Here is a 20,860-nt window from a genome sequence, read left to right on the forward strand (position 1 = left end):
CAGATTGTCCATAATTTTGAAGGGTACCTCAAGTCTGTCCATAATTTTAAATAGTGTCCTGGGATTGTCCATAATGGTAAAGGGTGCCTCGAGACTGTCCATAATTGTAAAGGGTGCCTCGAGATTGTCCATAATTTTAAAGGGTACCTCGGGACTGTCTATAATTTTAAAGGGTGCCTTGAGATTATCCATAATTTTAAAGGGTGCCTCAACTGAAAAAAGGGTGACAAACACTGCCTTAGATATACTATGAACAAGAATAATTTTAATAAATAGAAGCTTCTCAGTCTCCCTGTTAACTGTAAATGAATTCTTCAAAATGTCAGAATAGGCTTGGGAAGGAGGTAGTTAAAGGGTGCCTTGAGATTTTCTATAATTTTAAAGAGTTCCCTCAGATTGTCCATAATTTCAAAGGGTGCCTCGAGATTGTCCATAATTTTAAAGGGTGTCTCGAGATTTTCCATAATTTTAAAGGGTCCCTCGAGACTGTCCATAATTTTAAAGGGTGCCTTGAGATTGTCCATAATTTTAAAGGGTGCCTCAACTGAAAAAAGGTTTACAAACACTGCCTTAGATATACTAGGAACAAAAAAGAATTTAATACACAGAAGCTTCTGAGTAGCATATTGCACAGTCTCCCTGTTAACTGTAAATTAATCCTTCAATTAACCTGTTTACCTCCCCCCAATCTCATCAGAAGAGAATTAACCTGTGCAACACTGTCAGATCAATGCCGCTGTCTGCAACGCAAGGCTGACCTCCCCAGAGACGCAGGGGGTTAATGAGTTAGACAGCTGCAGTGTAGCTGTGTTGTAATCCCAGTGCCCAGGAGGGCCAGAGAGAGAGAGAGAGAGAAGTGAGCAGCTGTGCCTTTAAATGCCATTTCCTTCTATTGTATTTGAATGGTGATCAGGAAAAAGGAAATGAAAGCAGAGGGGCTGAGCTAAAATAGTCAATGCTGCAAAGGAGACAGCAATTGCCTATATAAGTGACAGTGACACAGGCTTCTCTCTCAGACCTTCCTCCTTGGCCAGAGGACTCAGGCAGCTGCCAGGAATACAGATGTGGCAGTACGGTGATGGAGAGCGGGCAGTTGGCATCTGACGTTGGACTCTGGGGGGGTAAATCTGCTACAGAGAGGATAACATTGCATGGACCTGTGTCTGTATGAATTAGCCAGGACCTACAAGAGCCAAGACAACACATTGTACAGAGGACAATACACAGGAGCAAGCAAATGTCAGCACCCATCGAGAGGAAGAGCCTGGACCCTGCAGAGTAAGCGTGGCTGGGGTCTTATTGTTGCAGCACTTGGACTTGGTGGTGGTGGGGGTGCTAATAAAAATAGGGGCAATTGCTGACCATTTGGGCAAGCGATTAAAGGAGGGGGACACGTTATATTGAAATTAGCAAGGGTCGATGGTTGGCATAGTTACCGGCTGTCCTTGATTTCCAGAAACACACCTGGATCTTAGAGGCGTGCAGCTGGAATTTCTTGTTCCTTGAAATGCCCCGAAATGGAACATCGATTCTTTTTTATTCTTTACGCTCAGTCCTTTCTATTCGACCTTATTTTAAAATGAGGTTTTTAAGATGCTAATAGATGTATTTGTGTAGTGCATATCCTATAATGGGAATAAAGTGCATCACGGTGGCGGTGGTGCTTGCATCGTAACTATAGCTGGGCCCCCCTTTTTCAGCAGCAATGTGGTCTTGGAAGTTATTTTAAATCCGTCTTTCTTAACCTTTCAACTTTGAGTTCTTTTTATTCAACCCTGTTTTAAAATAAGTATTTACGACGCTAAAAATGCATTTGTGTAGTCCATTTACCAAAATGGAAATAAAGTGCATCATGGTTGTGGTGGTGGTGGCTTAACTATAGAAAGGACATCATTTTCTGCAGCAATGTGGTCCTGGAATTTATTTTTTAATCGGCCTTTCTCAACCTCTTAACTTTCAGTTCTTTCTATCCAACCCTGTTTAAGAAATAGAATTTATAATGTTAATAGATGTATTTATGTAGTCCATATACCATCATGGTAATAAAGTGTGTCACTGTAGTGGTGCTGGTGGCATTGCATCTACAGCAGTAACATCATTTTCAGCAGCAACGTGGTCCTGGAAGTTATTGTAAATCAGCCTTTCCCAACCTTTCAACTTTCAGTTCTTTCTATCCAACCCTATAGTATTGAAAATGCTAGTAGATGTATTTGTGTAGTCCATACAGGGCAGGTAGAAGGGGTTGGCAGGAGGGATGGTTGTCCCGGTGGCAATAGTTTATTGCAGGGATGTGGAAACCCTGACCCTAACCCTAAGGGAAGGGGGCACAGTTTGGCATCTTATGCCCTGGGCACTGGATAAGCTTGTCCCAGCAATGAGTCCATATACCATAATGGGAATAAAGTGCATCACACTGGTGGTGTAGTGGTGGTGGTGACATTGTAACTACCATAGGGACAATAATTTTCAGCAGAAATGTGGTCCTGGAAAAAATCAGCCTTTCTCAACCTTTCAACAGCCAGTTCTTTCTACCCAACCCTATGTTGGAAATGGTATTTATAATGCTATTAGATGTATTTGTGTAGTCCATATGTTATAATAGGAATAAAGTGCATCACACTGGTGGTAGTGGTGATGGAGGCACTGTAAATACCATAGGGACAATCATTTTCAGCAGCAATGTGGTCCTGGAAGTTATTGTAAATTAGCCTTTCCCAACCTTTCAACTTTCCATTCTTTCTACCCATCCCTGTTTAAAAAAATAGAATTTATAATGTTAATAAATGTATTTATGTCATCTATATACCTTCATGGTAATAAAGTGCGTCACTGTAGTGGTGCTGGTGGCATTGCAACTACAGCAGTAACATCATTTTCAGCAGCAACGTGGTCCTGCACGTTATTGTAAATCAGCCTTTCCCAACCTTTCAACTTTCAGTTCTTTCTATCCAACCCTACTTTAAAATTAGTATTTAAAATGCTAGTAGATGTATTTGTGTAGTCCATACAGGGCAGGTAGAAGGGGTAAGCAAGAGATGTATTTGTGTAGTCCATACAGGGCAGGTAGAAGGGGTGGGCAAGAGGGAAGGTTGCCCTGGTGGCAATAGTTTATTGCAGGGATGTGGAAACCCTGACCCTAACCCTAAGGGAAGGGGGCACAGTTTGGCATCTTATGCCTTTGGCACTGGATAACCTTGTCCCAGAACTGAGTCCATATATCATAATGGGAATAAAGTGCATCACACCGGTGGTAGTGGTGGTGGTGACATTGTACCTACCATAGGGATAATAATTTTCAGCAGCAATGTGGTCCTGGAAGTTATTAAATCAGCCTTTCTCAACCTTTCAACATGCAGTTCTTTCTACCCAACCCTATTTTGGAATTGGTATTTATAATGCTATTAGATGTATTTGTGTAGTCCATATGTCATAATGGGAATAAAGTGCATCACACTGGTGGTAGTGGTGATGGAGGCACTGTAACTACCATAGGGACAATCATTTTCAGCAGCAATGTGGTCCTGGAAGTTATTTTAAATCAGCCTTTCTCAACCTTTCAACATCCAGCTCTTTCTATCTAACCCTATTTTGGAATTTATAATGCTATTAGATGTATTTGTGTAGTCCATAGGTCATAATGGGAATAAAGTGCATCACACTGGTTGTAGTGGTGAGGGAGGGACTGTAACTACCATAGGGATAATCATTTTCAACAGAAATGTGGTATTTTAAATCAGCCTTCCCTAACCTTTCAACCTTTGAGGAACCCTCAAAATATTTTTTCGGGTCTCTGGGAACCCCTGCTATAGTTATACCTACAGTTTGTGATACATTAAAAAAAATTTTTGTATTGAGTATTGCAAAGTATAAAAACAAAAGGTATAAAAGTAATGCACAAGGGGGTACAATAAAATAAGAGGCATAGATAACAGGAGGATAAAGCATTTCATGGTACATTAGACTGATCACTGACTTGTTAAAGGTATAATTTAAAAAAATAATAATAATAATGCATACTTAGCATATTTGACACCCTAGACCAGTGATGGTGAACCTTGGCATCCCAGATGTTTTGGAACTACATTTCCCATGATGCTCATGCACACCGCAGTGTAGTTGAGTATCATGGGAAATGTAGTTCCAAAACATCTGGGGTGCCAGGGTTCCCCATCACTGTCCTAGGCTGATAATTTTGTCAACCCTCCTGCTCTGTACAATAGCATTTTTAAAAATCTTGAAAGTACATGGATTATAAAAATAACAGAGAAGAAGTGCAGATAATACAAAATGGTGGTATCCCCTAACATTATTGGTCATTGTAGACGTGTCCCATTCATTGGTCGTCAGTGTAGGTAGGAGGTTAATTTACCAATGCTCATGACTCAAGGAATCACAGAGAAGAAATGTACACCGCTCCAGGTGAGAACAATCCGACCCTCAAGCAACCAGGTGCAGGTCCAGTCCACGGTCTGGATCCATTCAGTGTAAGCAAAAAAGGGTTTGACCGCACTCCCGTGGATGAAGATAAAATAATCCTTTATTGAGATTGTAAATCCGACAAGACAACTAAACCACAGACAGTTGACGCATTTCACGATTCAAGATCGCTTAATCATAACTGGCCAGTTATGATTAAGCGATCTTGAATTGTGAAATGCGTCAACTGTCTGTGGCTCAACTGTCTTGTCTTGTCGGATTTACAATCTCAATAAAGGATTATTTTATCTTCATCCACTGGAATGCGGTCAAACCCTTTTTTGCTTACCATGACTCAAGGAACACCTTCCAAACTCAGGAGGAATTTTAAGGCCCCTTTCACACACTCCGTCCGTTGGACGGAGTCCGTTTTTCTCAGCGGGGGATCGAGCCGCCGATCCCCCGCTGAGCAGCAGGAGGACAGCTGTGTCTCCGTGCTGTGTGCGGAGACACAGCTGTCAGTTCCCCATGCATCTCTATGGGGGAAATCGGGTGAGAACGGACCATCGGTCCGTTCTCACCCGATCCCATCCGATCCGATCCGCTGGACGGATGGAAAATAGGGTTTCCATCCGTCCAGATTTGACGGATCGGATCGGGTCGGGTGTCAGTGGACATGTGTCCGCTGACATCCGATCCCCCATAGAGATGTATGGGGGGACCGGTCAGATCCGCCAAAAAAACGGACAGGCGGATCTGAACGGTCCGCCTGTGTGAAAGAGGCCTAAGGGTTCCATGGAACCCTGACTGAGAAAGGCTGTTTTTAAAGTTGGTATCAGTGTAATGATAATGAAAGAGTTGAATGGATGATGGGAATCTGATTTTGAGACAATGCTGTAGCTGGCAGGGCATGCTGGGGGTTGTAGTTCCCCCAAAAAAAAGAGATCCAGTGGCTTAGGTGTCTTTTTCTGCTCTGGTGAAGAACATCTCAACAAACCCATCATGGGCTGCTGTTTTTGTGTATTGTGTGTTGAAAAAAAAAACAAAGCTCCTTTAAATAACCTCCTCCAGCACCGGATGGGAGCCTTGGCTGTGCCAGGTAACAAGTTCCATTTAGCTCTCCAGCATCTAACAAAACTGAAATATTGTGCTTAGGTGAACTGTCTTGTACATTAAAAAAAATATGCATGCCTCCACGACTGACCACTGAACAATGCAAGTTGCCTGGCTTTCATGCTAATCAGCTGGCTTTAGCATTTCCTGAGTCATTACATAGGAACCATCAGCCAAAGCAAAAGTTATAACTTTGCTTGCTGCAAGCTTGTCGAAGCTCAGAGCAGCAGAAAGAAACTGACGCTAGACTGATCAGCTGGTCAGCCAGGTAACTAGCATTTCCCAAAGACTTCCATGAGAAATAAAAATCCATTATATATTTGAAGCCCATCTAGATACAGCTCCCCCAGCAGCTCCCTTTAAAATAACCCCATTCATTTCCATGTAGGGCCTGGCCATAACGTAGGCAGAAAATGTGCCCACTTAGGGCATTTCAGCAGAAGGGAGCACAAAAAGGGCAGGAGCTGCAACCTATGTTCAAAGCTAGGGAGGGAGGAGGGGGAGCACTTTGGCTTTTTTATTTTGGGTACTAAAGCACCTTGTCCCACCACTGCTTGTGTGACTTGCAAAAAATAGAATCCAAGTGGTGAAATATATTTTCTCCCAGAAAATGTATTTTATTATTGTGCTGCACCTCCAGATTTCACCAGCAGCTGGTGCTGCAAGTAGATGGTTTTAAGGTACCCTGTGGTGCCCTCTGAAAAGCGATCCACGCTCAGCATGCTTTACAGAGGGCATTGGACAGACCATGAGGAGGTGTTATATCTCCTCCTCACCTTCTGATTTAACCCTGTAGTGCTGCACTTTCGTGTTACAATTGCGTGCATTGCATGCAATTGTGATGCAGCCCCATTGAACTCAATGCATGGCTCAGCTTCCCAAATTTTCCACCACCTGGCCACCCGTCTGAAAGAGCCCTAACATCCTGATCCCCTATGTCAGTGAGCGGTGGATGAAGCGGAAAAGAGGAAAGGTTTGACGAAGGCTGGGAATTCCAGGAGCCATGAAATCATGGGAAAAAAAGATATTTAGAATTTTTCTTTTTTATATCTATACACAAATGTTTTGCCTTTCATTTGTTTAACTGAATGGGTTGTTTTACAAGATAAGGGTTCACATATGCTTTAAAATTCCATAAAGGGAAAGGGATCTTTGCTGTAAGAGTTGTGTTGAGAATAGTCTTCCTCGTAAGCTGATTCTAGTTGACTCTGTGGATTAGTGAAAAAAAAATAAAAATAACTACTAATAGCTGTAAGAAATAAGATTGTAAACCAGCTTTCTCAACTAGGATTCCATGGAACTCTAGTGTTGCTCCAGAAGTTGCTAGAGGTTCCTTGAGCAATGAGCAACGTCTGCCTCGAAGATGAGTACCCAATGACAACAATGATCTTTCTAGCTGTCTGTAGACATTTTCCACAGACCACAAATGTTAGAAACGTTATTCTCAATGACCACCACACTAATATACTGTGAGCTGAAGACAGGGCCGGCCCTACCATGGGTCCCGGTGGGACCATGGGACCCAGGCGGCACTTAGAGAGGCCCCCGGCCGCCTCTTCTCTTCTTCGGCTATTGCTGGAGTAAAAAAAAAAAAAAAAAAAAAGTCCGCGGCCTGTTGTGCCTACATTGGTTTCCCCGAGATTTCTAGTTTCCCCAGGCACTCGGCAATGTCAGCATCGGGAGCGCGCACCTTTTAAGTCTGGAGGGGCGGAATTCATATGTGCTGGGGAGGCGGAGCTGGAGTGCAGAAGGCTGGAGGGGCAGAATCCATGTGTGCTGGGGAGGCGAGAGGCAGAGTTCCGATCAGAGCCGAGTGCCTGGGGAAACTGGAAATCTCAGGGAAACCAACGTCGGCACAACACTGCGCATGTACGCCGCCGCCGCTCGGGAGAGCCCGTAAACGTTCGGCTATTTCCGGAAATAGCCGAACATGTTCAGGCTTTAGCGAGCGGGGCGCATGCGCGGTAACGTGTTGGCACCGGGCGGCGCCATTTTTAAATCCTAAGGCGCCTTTAGGAACAGGTAAGTGAGACTGCTCCACAGCCACACTACCTGCCATTATGCGGGGCTGCAGGCATACTACAGAAGATGCAGTGCTGCGGGCATGGTACATGCCCACAGCACTGCATTTCCTGTAGTATGCCTGCAGCCCCTAATTCTCTTGTACCATGCCGGCAGACCCGCATTCTCCTCTACCATGCCCGCAGCACTGCATTCTCTTGCACCATGCCCACAGCCCCGCATTCTCCTGCACCATGCCCACAGCCCCGCATTCTCCTGCACCATGCCCGCAGCCCCGCATTCTCCTGCACCATGCCCGCAGCCCTGCATTCTCCTGTACCATGCCCACAGCCCTGCATTCTCCTGTACCATGCCTGCAGCCCCGCATTCTTCTGTACCATGCCTACAGCCCTGCATTCTTCTGTATTATGCCCACAGCGTTGCATTCTTCTGTATTATGCCCGCAGCCCCACATTCTCCTGTACCATGCCCGCAGCCCTGCAGGGCACTGTGGCACTATAGACAGTAGAAAGCCTGGTGCGCTCATCTGCCCAGTGTCTACTGCTCTGTCCTACTCCTGCTGTCAATCCGTACATACTCAAACTCCTCTGACTGTTTTCATAGTCCTATAGAATGTGGGGGCCTCTTGGAGGGCGTGAATTTTTTTTTGGGGGGGGGGGCAGCATTTCATTCTTGGACCCAGGCAGCACAATGTCTTGGGCCAGCCCTGGCTGAAGAACTAGTAATTAGTGGGGGTTCCCTGAGCATGGAAAGGTTTTTCAAGGGTCAACCCATTATAAAACGGTTGGGAAAGGCTGTTGTAAACTGTTGATCCAAGGAATATCTATTTGCTGTTGGGATTTAGGAATACATTTTTTCCCAAATGGTTCAAATTGGACCCCACTTTATGAGTTTTTCTTTTGAGCAGCTGCAAGTTTAGGTTTTTTTGGTTGAACTTTATGACAAGTATCTATGTAACAATGGGGCCACTGGAGGTCTTTCTGATCGACAATAAACTCAGTAAATATAGAAAATGAAAGCAGCACACAAGATGGAATACACATTGCAGGACATTCGCTGTCCTCCATATTTTTAGTAATGGATATCTTGCTTGGAGGGGGGGCAATATTATTAATATCATACAGGATTTACAGTATATAGCACCAACTGTTTGTGCATGAGTTTTAGAAAAAAAGGGAAACTATAATGGAGCAATATAACAGCCTTGATGTTTACATTATGAGTGTAAAGCACTATAAACCACCTGCCCCAAGCTACAGGCCTGGGGGTGGTCCCAAATGGCGGGTCCAAGGTCAGAAACTGAAAGGAACACAAAAGTAAAGGATAGGGGTAGGAGGTAGACCCAACCGCAACAGATAGAAAAGTCTCCAACTGGGAATGGGTTTGGGGGGGGGGCATGGAAAAAAGGGGGGGGGGATTAGGGTAGAATCCAGAGATGGAAAGGAGCAGTAGAGAGGAAAAAAGAACAGGTCAAGTAAGAAGAAGTGAGGAAGGTCCTGCAGGCTAACAAGCATTACATTAGCTGGGGGCTCCCATACTAGCCGGGTGCTGGGTGGGAAGAGCATATGACCTCAAGGGGTTCAATACCTTAAAGACTTTGGAGTGGGTATCATGAAGTATACTAGACATTTTCTAATGGACTATTAGTGTGGTTAGGATGCCCTTTACCTCTGCAAACCTGACTTTGGGTTTTTCTAAGCCCTGGCTAATGCCCGCTTGGCAGCTGTAAATAGGTATGTGGCCAGTTTCTGCTGATAGGAAAAGAGCCCCAGGATTGGACAATGCAGAAGCGCCTGTCTAGCATCTTTGTGGAAAGGTATATGGAAGAGGGTCGACAGAAGACAAAGACTCTCGACCAGAAACCCACTAAATGGGAGCAGGTCCACGAGGTGTGGATCTCATCTCCGCGTTGGCCACCCAAGTTAAATACAATTCAAGACAAAAGTATTGGGAGGGCCATGCATGTTAAAACTTGCAATTTAAACAAGAGGGATAAGTGATACTAAAGGTTATAACTGTAAGGGATGGGTATAGAGATTAAAAGTTAAGCTGTTAGCTAGAGGCATAATTTGCTTTCCTGAGGAGATGAGTTTTCTGAGATTCCCTAAAGGTGGATAGAGTAGCCATACAGGTTGAGGTAGAGATTTCCAGGGGATGGAAGAAGCACTGGAGAAGTCTCGAAGGCAAGCATGGGAGGAAGTGACGAGGGGTCTAGAGAGAAGGAGGTATGAGAGGAGTAAAGTATATGGTTCGTGATATTTTGAGATAAGGTTGGTGATGTACCTCAGGGCAGAGTTGAGAATACATTTTAATGCTGTTGTTTGTCTTTCATTGCAATCAACTTTCTCCACTGCAGGTGGCGCTCAACTGCAGTGGTATAGCAGGGGTAATAGAAGTCAAGAGGACCATGTTTCCTCCATGGTTTCCAGGGTCACTGGGGAAGCTATCAGACTGGATGCTGCCACCCCATGGAACTCTAGCAGCCATCTTGATTAAGGCAGAACCTAGGGGCCTAATTCCCAGGCTTGGCGCGCATTTCGCGTGTGGGTATTGTAGGGACAGGTCAACCTTCTGACAGGGACAGTGATTAGCGGCAGGGAGGGGTTCCAGATGAATAAGGAAAGGATAGGAACACGCCATCCTTCTGGAGACCTCCCCATTTTGGCTTCCTTTGCTACTCTTAGTTGCTTACTTTACCATTTTCTTTCTACTATCCTCCAACCCCCCTCAGTCCACCCCCCCCCCCACCTTGTCCACCCCCCCCCCCTTTTCCTTTGTCTTTTTTTTTTAACTTCGGGCTCAAATAAGTTTTTTTTTTTTAGACTCCAAACAGGTGCACTGTTCTTGCTGGCATCGGGGCTTTCTATGTATTATTCTAACATTGTGTCACTACTGCTCCCCAGAAGATACCCTGGGGTCTCCCCTTGCATATTTATTAATTTTATGTTATCGATGTGGTCTCTGTTTCTGATCTTGCTTTTACTTTTGTTTAGTTACTTAGGCTTTGTTTTGTAATGACTTGTACACATTGTGGTTTGTACCCTACATTTATGGTTGGTCTTACTAGGCCGATGACGGCCCATTGATTGTCTTGAGGACTTGTCTTTGAACAAAAAAGACAGATGCTTTTGGCACACCTGAGGCTTGCTCTACTACACATTGCTGATATTGCTGTGAGTGTTCCTGGTCAGGTGCCTTTCTGATGGATTTGTTGTGAATTACTGGATTCTGCATTATTACAAGTTCTGTTCACTGCATCTGGACTGTGTTTACTGGGTGTGTTTACTGCTGCTGCACCACGCTGTACCTCCCCACATATTAATATTTTGATTTATATTTATTGGGCAAGTGGAGGCCAGTGGAGGGATTGGCAGAGAGGGGTTGTGGACACTGAAAGGTTGGTATGGTGGATGAGTCTGGCAGCAGCATTCACGATCAACTGAAGGGAAGCCTCTGTAAAGGTAGGCCAACACGGATAGAGTTGCAGTAGTCAAGGCAAAATAACAAGGGAGTAAATTAGATAAAAGTTATGTGGAGTTATCCAGCTTTATATTCTTGGGCGTGAGCACTGGCACTGTTATGTTTGGCTGCAGGAGGTTGAAGATTTGGTGCCAGTGTTCCTGATGCAGAACAAGCATGTTGATCAGCTAAAGACATGAGGTTGGTGATGTAGCTGGGGGCAGAGCTGTGGATAGCTTTGTATGTTTTGTATGTGAATTTTATTTGTGGGGGGCGAGTGAAATCCAGTGTAAGGATTGGAAGAGGGGGGTGGTGGACATTGAATGGTTGGTAAGGTAGATAAGTCAGGCTGCAGCATTCATGGTAGACTGAAGGGGGGAATAGCCTGCATGGAGGTAGGCCAACAAGGAAGGAGTTATAACAGTCAGGGGGGGGGGGGGGAGATAACCAGGGAGTGACTTAGTAGCTCTGTGGTGTCATTGGTTAAGAAGGGATGTATATTAAAGAATTACTACATGCTCTGCACTGAGGTTTCTCAACAAGGGTTCCATGGAACCCTAGGTTTCTTCCAGAGGTTGCTACCTTTGAGCCTTGAGCAATGACTAATTTCTGCCTCTCAGATAAATTCCCACAGACACCATTGATCTTTTTAGCTATCTGTAAGAGGATAATTCTTCCCACAGACAAGTCTAAGGAGCATTTTTCCCACTACCCATCACACTAATGTATCATGCTGTAGATATAGTCATTTTTAGCAGGGGTTCCTTGAGACCGGAAAGCTATTTCAAGGGTGTTGAAAAGATTGAGAAAGGCAGCTCTATACTCTGTGCTCATCTTAACATGGGATAGCATGACAAAAAAAAGTCAAAAGTCAAGCACTTCTAAAAAAATGAACTAATCAATTGCAAAAAAAATACTTTTTGAATTCACATGTGCTGTATGTTTCCATGCAATTTTTTTCTCAAATGTGGATAGTCACGTATTTCAGGGTCCAGACAATCCTGATGGTATGGTTTTCCTCAGATTGAAGATGTTTGCCTGAACATCTTCTTTTTTAGGCCCCTCTCATACCAGCAATCCGAACGGGTCCGCCTGTCCATTTTTCAGGTGGACCTGATCAGAGTACCTATTGTTCTCTATAGGGTGGCGGATGCACCTGCCAGCATCCGGTCTGCTAAAAACAGACAGATGGGCATACGTTTGCCATCTGCCCAGTGGATCAGAAGACAATTGGATGGAAACGGACATACAGTCCTTTTCCATCTGACCGCCTCATAGAGGAGAACAGGCTGTGTCCATGTCCGCTCTGCATAGCACAGACCTGTCATCCATCTGCTCAGCGGGGATCAGCGGAGCGATCCCCCACTGAACACGGGGATCCAGTTGGACGGACCCACTTCAGCTTAATAGGTGAAGGTGCTTGTATATCTTAGGGCAGGCTAAAAATGTTGTATTTGGGTTACCTGTGAATTGATATTCTCATTCCTACATCTCTGTACTGAGCCATTCTTCTGCTTTGGGCATCAAGAAGCCCTTGGCAGATGTAATTAATGCATGCCAAATTCCCATTTTGATGCCTGTGGGCATAATGTAACCTAAAATAGTGATATATCATAGAGGAGTGCTAAAAGAAACTAGCACTGAATGCAGAGAAAAAAAATGCTCCTCTGCAAATAATTTTTGTTCTATAACTAAAGCTTGTTTTCTACGTTTTGCATCGTCGAATTAAATTTTGAATTATGCAACTCATTTTCTTTCCATAGTGAACCAGTGGATGAGGTTCTACAGATTCCACCCTCACTACTAACATGTGGGGGCTGCCAACAAAACATTGGGGACCGCTACTTCTTAAAGGCCATAGATCAATATTGGCACGAGGACTGCCTGAGCTGCGACTTGTGTGGCTGCCGCTTAGGAGAGGTCGGGAGGAGACTCTACTACAAACTGGGGCGCAAGCTGTGCCGAAGAGATTATCTCAGGTAAGGCCTTCATTTTTATAGACCCAGGAGGAGAGTAATAAATATCAGTAATGATATGTAGGCATTTACCATGCTATGCAATTGCAGTGGTGACTGCACTATAAGCACATCAACTTGTACACCTCTTCTGTTTACGTGAGGTAAAATATTCACGTGGTCCCAAACATGGGATGCATAAAAAGGGATGGACATGAAGTAAATCTTGCATCATGGAATATACCTTTATATTATAGTATATAATGTGGTCTCTTAAGTGAGTGGAGGACCCACCCATACAGGTACGTGCGATAATCTGGATGGGTTGCAGAGCTCTACTCAAAGTAATAAGAAAGGATTACCACATGGCGCTACGTTGCCAAGAGGAACGATATCTAAAGACCTGGTTCTACTGGACCCAGTTCCAACACTTTGCAGCCTACAAGGACCTATTAGACATTGACTTGCCCCGAGAAGCAGGTTGAGAATTGACCTTATCCCCTTTGCCATTGTGCCTAACCACTTCTCCCCCTCCCAACAGCCCCCCCCCCCATCCAAATATATTTTTTCTTTTCTTTCTTACTATCTTTTTCAATTTCTAAAACTTATGCAGCGCTTTTTATTCCCCCCCCCCCCCCCCCCCTGCAGGTGAACCTGAAGGAATTACTGAATTTTCTGTACCATGTTATGTATCTCTATTGCTGTGCCCATTGAGGCATTGTACTCTGTGCCTGTTATATGACTATTATTTGTTGTTTCTTGTTAAAACATTGTGTTTAAAGCAAACCTCAGCTTCCGGTTAGACACTGCCACCTGCCTATTCAGATCAAAGTGACAGTGTCTGCTGATAGCTCACCCCTCACCAGGAATCCATAATGGGTAAGCTATGGTGCCGCATGGTGGCAGAGACATCCTGGCTGGATGATGTCACTGCCCCTCACACCCATGCATTCATGTCTCAGCTTGGTGATTGGATGCTAAGGCCTGAGCACTGGGACATGGGGGAGATAACATACCTCGTCATACCCAGAAGCCCAGGCTCCATTATAACAACAAAGTATGGGTTCCAACAGCAGGGAGGTGGCATGGGAGGATAGATATTTAAGTTTACATGGCAGATTTTATCCTGAATGGGTAAAGTGACAGTGTCTAATTATGTAGACAACTATCGGTGACAGTGTACTAACGTTGCATCAATTTTCACCAATGGGAAATGTCTAGATAACATACTTTACTAAAGACAAATAGACTGTGCACTCTGCAAGTGCAGTTGCTCCAGAGCTTAGTAAATGAGGAGAAGCTCTGCTGACTTCCATCCTCCAATCATGCGGGAAAGAAAATGCTGTTTTTTTTGTTTTTTTTTCCTTGCTTGTGATTGGCTATCCTTTGTAAAGTGAAGCTTCAGCTCATTTACGAAGCTCTGGAGCAACTGCAATTACAAAGTGCACAGTACATTTGCCTTTAGGAAATAAACCCCAGGGTCTTCTAAAAATGTTCACCCACTGAAATACATGCAAGGCCATTCAAACTCTTTTATTCATGGGGTGAGCAGAATGCTTCCACTTGTATCTGTTTCTAGTAGATGACATTAGAGTTTGTGTTTTGCCACATAACTGTTCTTTGTAGAGTTCCTGAATCTTGCCACCTCCCCACTGTAAAGATGGTTATTACCAGTGGTACATCTCTCATACTGATTTATGGGTATATCAAGGAACAAAGACCAAAGTAAGGGTCCATAGTCTACTAAACTCTGAATAATCCTGGCCACCCTTTCCACTTACAATCTAAACTTACCTCCAGTGACAGGCAAATTCCATAACCCAGGTAGCCAGGATAATGGTTCCTCAAGCTTTAGGATCCTTTCACTGTTTTTCAGGTGGACCTGAGTGGACCCTCCATTTACCACTATAGAGTGTCAGATGTTAGCGGTGACATGTCCGCTGACACCTGCCGCTATCCGATCCGAACCTGTCCACCGAATCCAGACGTATGTTGACCCTATTTTTTTCATCCATCTGGACTCCTCTGGAGGATCAGTTCGCCTGTCCATTTTCACCCCATTTCCCCATAGGGTAGAGAGGGACTCTGTCCGTCTCCGCTCTGCACAGTGAGCGGAGACGCACATGTCATCCACCTGCTCAGCGAGGATCAGCGGAGCGATCCCTCACTGAGCAAAGCGGAGTCCGTGGAGCGGACCGCTCGTGTGAAAAGGCCTGAAGGTGATATAGTCAAATACTATGGGGTTGATTTACTATTACTGCAGAGTGCAAAATTTGTCTGATGCAGCTGTGCATGGCAGTCAATCAACTTCTAACTTCAGTTTGTTCAATTAGGCCCCTTTCACACTATCTGTCCGTCGGACGGATTCTGTTTTTCTCAGCGGGGGATCGAGCCGCCGATCCCCCGCTGAGCAGAAGGATGACAGCTGTGTCTCCGCGCTGTGTGCGGAGACACAGCTGTCAGTTCCCCCATGCATCTCTATGGGGGAAATCAGATGGGAACGGACCGTCGGTCCGTTCTCATCCGATCCCATCCGATCCGATCCGCTGGATGGATGGAAAATAGGGTTTCCATCCATCCAGATTTGACTGATCGGATCGGATGTCAGCGGACATTTCTCCGCTGACATCCGATCAGTGTTAATTTTGGCAGCAAATTTCAATTTAGTTTTAGTCTTAGTCCTAGGACTAAAATGGCATTTTAGTTTTAGTCCCATTTTAGTCTTCTGCAAGTGTTTTAGTTTTAGTCGTATTTAGTCGACTAAAACTCCAGTACATTTTAGTCGACTAAAACTCATTTTAGTCATCTATAATCGAATGGGTGTAGTTCAATTGTAATTTGTAATGCATTATTTAAGCATTTCTCTACAATTTCCAAACTCATTATATACTACTGCTGGTCCTGGAGTGAAAAATGTAATATGTTTATGGTATTAAGCTTTGAGCATGCACCAGTGTTAATTTTGGCAGTAAATTTCGATTTAGTTTTAGTTATAGTCTTTTGACAAAAATGCCATTTTAGTTTTAGTCGTATTTTAGTCATCTGAATTGTTTTAGTTTTAGTCGTATTTTAGTCGACTAAAATTGTGTTAGTCGACGAAATTAACACTGCATCCGATCCCCCATAGAGATGCATGGGGGGACCGTTCAGATCCGCCAAAAAAACGGACAGGCGGATATGAACGGTCCGCCTGTGTGAAAGGGGCCTTAGGCTTTGACAAAAATACTGAGCTGCACCAGATTTTGCACTCTTTCCAGTTTTAGTAAATCAACTCAAAGTTTTTAAACCTACTGAATCAAAGACTTGACAGGATTTCTGCTAAACTCTTCATTATGTTCATGTTATGTCTGTTATAAGAAATGCTAATATCTCCTTTTTAAGAATGCTAGCTGCCTAGTTGTCATGCTGACCCTGATGCTTCAATATTTTTAGTCACGGACTTGGAACAAATAAGCACATAAGGATCCCTGAGTTTCCTAATCTGTATGTTTGTTCCAGATTACTGACTCTGAAGTTTTAAAAACAGAAGGTCAGTTGATTTGGTAGCCCTTGTATGTCTCCCATGTCACGTTGCCTTTCTGCATCAAACAAGACAAAACAAAAAGGGCACAAATGCCTAGCCTAGTACATTATCCATAGTACTTTAATAAAATATGTAAAATAATAGTATATACTCACAAAGGGAATATGAATGACAGCATTATAAAATGTTCAGAAACCCAAAGGTAGGCTCTGCAAAGCAACACCTCTGGTTCTAATGGATGTCTTCCTGCCAGCTGATGCATTTCGGGGGACTTGGCCCCTTCTTCATAGCAAGGCTCACCATCAGCTGGCTGCAGGACATCCAGTCGAACCAGAGGAGTTCCATCGCAGAGTCTACCTTTGGGTTTCTGGACTTTTTATAATGCTGTCATTCCTATTCCCTTTGTGAGTATATACTATCATTTTACATCTTACAATAAAGTGTGGTGGATAATGTACTAGGAATTTGCACCCTTTTTGTTTTGTCTTTTTTGTACAGTTTGAAGATTCCCCAGTCCTAAAAGGACAGCATCGTCTACATCGGGGGTCTCCAAACTATGGCCCTCCAGTTCTTCAGGAACTACACTTCCCATCATGCCTAGTCATGTCTGTGAATGTCAGAGTTTTACAATGCCTCATGGGACGTTTAGTTCCACAACAGCTGGAGGGCCGTAGTTTGGAGATCCCTGGTCTACATCATCCAGTCCAGATTGCACAGTGGCTATTTTGATTTAAGCCCCCATTCACACTAGCGCGACTTGTCAGGCGAATTGGTCGCCTGACAAGTCGCGGTGGGTCGCTCGCCATTGATTAGCACAGGACCCGTTCTAATAGGAGCGACACAAGTCGCTCCGACTTAGAAAAAGGGTCCTGTACTACTTTGGGGCGACCTGAAGGCAACTTGCATTGACTTCAATGATATGAAGTCCATGCAAGTCGCGCCGAGGCTGTGCACCGCGACTTCACAGGTCGCCCCACCAAGTCGTGTCGCCCCTGTCTGAACGGGGTCTAAATCATTTTGTTTAGCTTTTCTGGGAGTTCTTAGTGCTACGGTGTCAAGTTTCTTTTCTTTTCCGTTGATCTATCACTTTTCGCATCCTAATAGATTTTTATGGTTTCTTTTGCAGACTTTTTGGTCAGGATGGGCTTTGTGCATCCTGCGACAAGCGGATCAGGGCGTATGAGATGACCATGAGGGTGAAGGACAAAGTCTATCATCTGGAGTGCTTCAAGTGTGCAGCCTGTCAGAAGCACTTCTGTGTGGGTGACCGGTACCTCCTTATAAACTCAGATATTGTCTGTGAGCAGGACATTTATGAATGGACCAAACTTAATGGAATGATGTAGCTATGGAACAATGCCCAGGAGTTTCCTGGAATGGACCTAAATGACTCTAAAGTATCAAGCGATGGACTTACACTGTAGCAATAACAACTGACAGTGCATTATTTTTTCAGCAGAAGAATTGGTGACAGGCTGCGCATCTGCATTGGAAATCAGCTAGCAGACACCTCTGGTGGTTTTAAGGCTCCTAATCATCATCTACTCCTACCAACCAATAATGGTGCTTTTGGATTTACACAATTATTACTGACATGAGTACTGGGCCCTTCTGAAATCTGATCTACTGCCAGCAACTGAAGATATATATCTGGGACCTTGGATCCTTGCTAAAGTCTCCAAATCCATGCCCTCCATGCCCTAATTTGTTTCATAATTGGGCGACATTGCTTCCTCCATTTTGAAAAGACCTGAACTTAAAACCTAGACTGGCTTGCAAAGATAGGGTCATGTGAGTGTTTTCTTGCTGACTTAAAGACTAAGCATTCCAAGGCCGTAATTAACCTTTCTAAAAGTCTCCCCAAAACTAATATGTAAATGGAACCTGTCAAGCTAAAAATATTGGAGCTAACGCTACTATAAGTGTAGGATTGTCATTCTACTCTTTATTCCACTGCATAGTAAATCACTGACTCAGAACAAGTATGAAGATGGCAGATGAGGGATTCCTGGCCTGCAGACTTGATCCAGATCAATAACTGGAGTATGACCCAGGTCAGTGACTGGAGTTTGATCCAAGTCAATAACCGGAGTTTGATCCAGGTCAATACCTGGAGTTTGATCCAGGTCAATACCTGGAGTTTGATCCAGGTCAATACCTGGAGTTTGATCCAGGTCAATACCTGGAGTTTGATCCAGGTCAATACCTGGAGTTTGATCCAGGTCAATAACTGGAGTTTGATCCAGGTCAATAACTGGAGTTTGATCCAGGCCAATAACTGGAGTTTGATCCAGGCCAATAACTGGAGTATGACCCAGGTCAGTGACCTTGAGTTTGATCCAGGTCAGTGACTGGAGTTTGATACAGGTCAAACACTGGAGTATGATCCAGGTCAATGACTGGAGTTTGATCCAGGTCAATAACTGGAGTTTGATCCAGGCCAATAACGAGTTTGATGCAGGTCAATGACTGAAGTTTGATCCAGGTCAAACACTGGAGTATGATCCAGGTCAATGACTGGAGTTTGATCCAGGTCAATAACTGGAGTTTGATCCAGGCCAATAACTGGAGTTTGATCCAGGCCAATAACTGGAGTATGACCCAGGTCAGTGACCTTGAGTTTGATCCAGGTCAATGACTGGAGTTTGATCCAGGCCAATAGCGAGTTTGATGCAGGTCAATAACTGAAGTTTGATCCAGGTCAAACACTGGAGTATGATCCAGGTCAATGACTGGAGTTTGATCCAGGTCAATAACTGGAGTTTGATCAAGGTCAAACACTGGAATATGATCCAGGCCAAAAACTGGAGTTTTATCCAGGTCAATGACTGAAGTTTGATCTAGGTCAATACCTGGAGTTTGATCCAGGTCAATGACTGGAGTTTGATCCAGGTCAATGACTGAAGTTTGATCTAGGTCAATACCTGGAGTTTGATCCAGGTCAATGACTGAAGTTTGATCCAGGTCAATGACTGAAGTTTGATCCAGGTCAATGACTGAAGTTTGATCTAGGTCAATGACTGGAGTTTGATCTAGGTCAATACCTGGAGTTTGATCTAGGTCAATGACTGGAGTTTGATCCAGGTCAATGACTGAAGTTTGATCTAGGTCAATACCTGGAGTTTGATCCAGGTCAATACCTGGAGTTTGATCCAGGTCAATGACTGGAGTTTGATCCAGGTCAATAACTAGAGTTTGATCCAGGTCAATGACTGAAGTTTGATCTAGGTCAATACCTGGAGTTTGATCCAGGTCAATACCTGGAGTTTGATCCAGGTCAATAACTGGAGTTTGATCCAGTTCAATGACAGGATGAGTTTGTAAGCTCCTTAAAAATTATCTATGATGAATAGCAGCTTCTATATTTGCACAGGTTACAGGTTGTCTTCATGTTTTAAGTGGCCTGTTGAATCACACACTGGCTACTTTCATATCTTGAAGACTCTGTTAAAAAGATCTCCACACCTGAGTTCCCAAGATAGCCCACCATGCCAGGCCGTTATACCAAGAACTAATCCCTATTGTTTGATCTCATGAAGAATGAAGTAAGTGGAAAGAAACTATTTGAGATCTCACCAAAGGAAACCTAAAATAGAATAGATTTAGAGGGTGGCTCTCTCCAGCAGTGCCCGTCCAAAATAAAATACTAAATTTTGGTTTTCTAAATATCTGGATAATTGTCATATTGCTACACTGCAACAAATGGATACATGTACTGTATGTGTATATATCTTTGGCCATTGCCGGATAATCTATGCAATACTGGCAGTTTTGTTTGTAGTTTAAATTTTTACTAAAAGGTTAATAAATAAAATGTAAATATAACTGACATCATTCTGCTTGTGAAGGAGCGGTTCGCAGAGTGTACCCTATAATGTCAAGGGTGGAAAACATAACCAAATAAATTTATTGGAAAGACTGTGTGAAATAAACAGTTCATTTGTTGTCACTTTTCTTTTAAATTATTTGGAAAGTTGGCCATTGTTGTGCTGTTTTTGTACATTATCATGGCAGAAGCCTCCAACAATGCATGGGACCCTCAGCTGGTTTCTAGGTAACAATTGTACTCACAAAAGAATTTCAGCCTAAACCTAACTAGCCCTAAAAATTGTGTCCTTCCCCTTCCTAACACCTCTGCTGGCTTGGTCGTGTTAAAAAAAAATGTAAATACTTACCTATTTTCAGCCTGCTCAGGTCCGGTCACGTGATCTGGCTTGAGGAAGAGGGGACACCCCTCGAAATGCGTCAGCTTCTTTTGGAGATTTCCATTCCACAATTGTTGCTGACCAGCAAGCTACGCTAAGTGAAAATTGGGTGGACTTACATTTATATTTGCTTGATTGTGTATCAGTCCAAATCACATGCTATGTCT

General features: G+C 43.8%; 1 protein-coding gene and 1 long non-coding RNA gene across 2 annotated transcripts; one reads left to right on the plus strand and one right to left on the minus strand.

Annotated features, from left to right (window-relative positions):
- Window positions 1-813: 813 nt before the first annotated feature.
- On the plus strand, window positions 814-18,234 carry LMO2 (LIM domain only 2). The gene is made up of 3 exons (XM_082270558.1): window positions 814-1,278; window positions 12,774-12,989; window positions 17,615-18,234. The coding sequence occupies exons 1-3, from the start codon at window positions 1,238-1,240 to the stop codon at window positions 17,832-17,834; spliced, it is 477 nt and encodes a 158-aa protein (XP_082126684.1). The 5' UTR covers window positions 814-1,237; the 3' UTR covers window positions 17,835-18,234.
- Window positions 18,235-19,182: 948 nt separating this feature from the next.
- On the minus strand, window positions 19,183-19,823 carry LOC309564992. Its single transcript, XR_014225773.1, has 3 exons — window positions 19,749-19,823; window positions 19,533-19,580; window positions 19,183-19,220 (listed from the first exon to the last, which is right to left on the minus strand). It is a non-coding gene; the product is annotated as an uncharacterized lncRNA (long non-coding RNA).
- Between the last annotated feature and the right edge of the window lie 1,037 nt (window positions 19,824-20,860).

This window comes from Pelophylax lessonae (genome assembly GCF_965119305.1).
Source record: "Pelophylax lessonae genome assembly, chromosome: 10".
In the NCBI taxonomy this organism is placed as follows: domain Eukaryota; kingdom Metazoa; phylum Chordata; class Amphibia; order Anura; family Ranidae; genus Pelophylax; species Pelophylax lessonae.

Coding starts and splice junctions, on each gene's coding strand:
- LMO2 (XM_082270558.1), top strand. CDS start 1,238: ATGTCAGCACCCATCGAGAGGAAGAGCCTGGACCCTGCAGA. Junction 1,279..12,773: donor AAGAGCCTGGACCCTGCAGA/GTAAGCGTGGCT, acceptor TTCTTTCCATAG/TGAACCAGTGGATGAGGTTC. Junction 12,990..17,614: donor TGCCGAAGAGATTATCTCAG/GTAAGGCCTTCA, acceptor TTTCTTTTGCAG/ACTTTTTGGTCAGGATGGGC.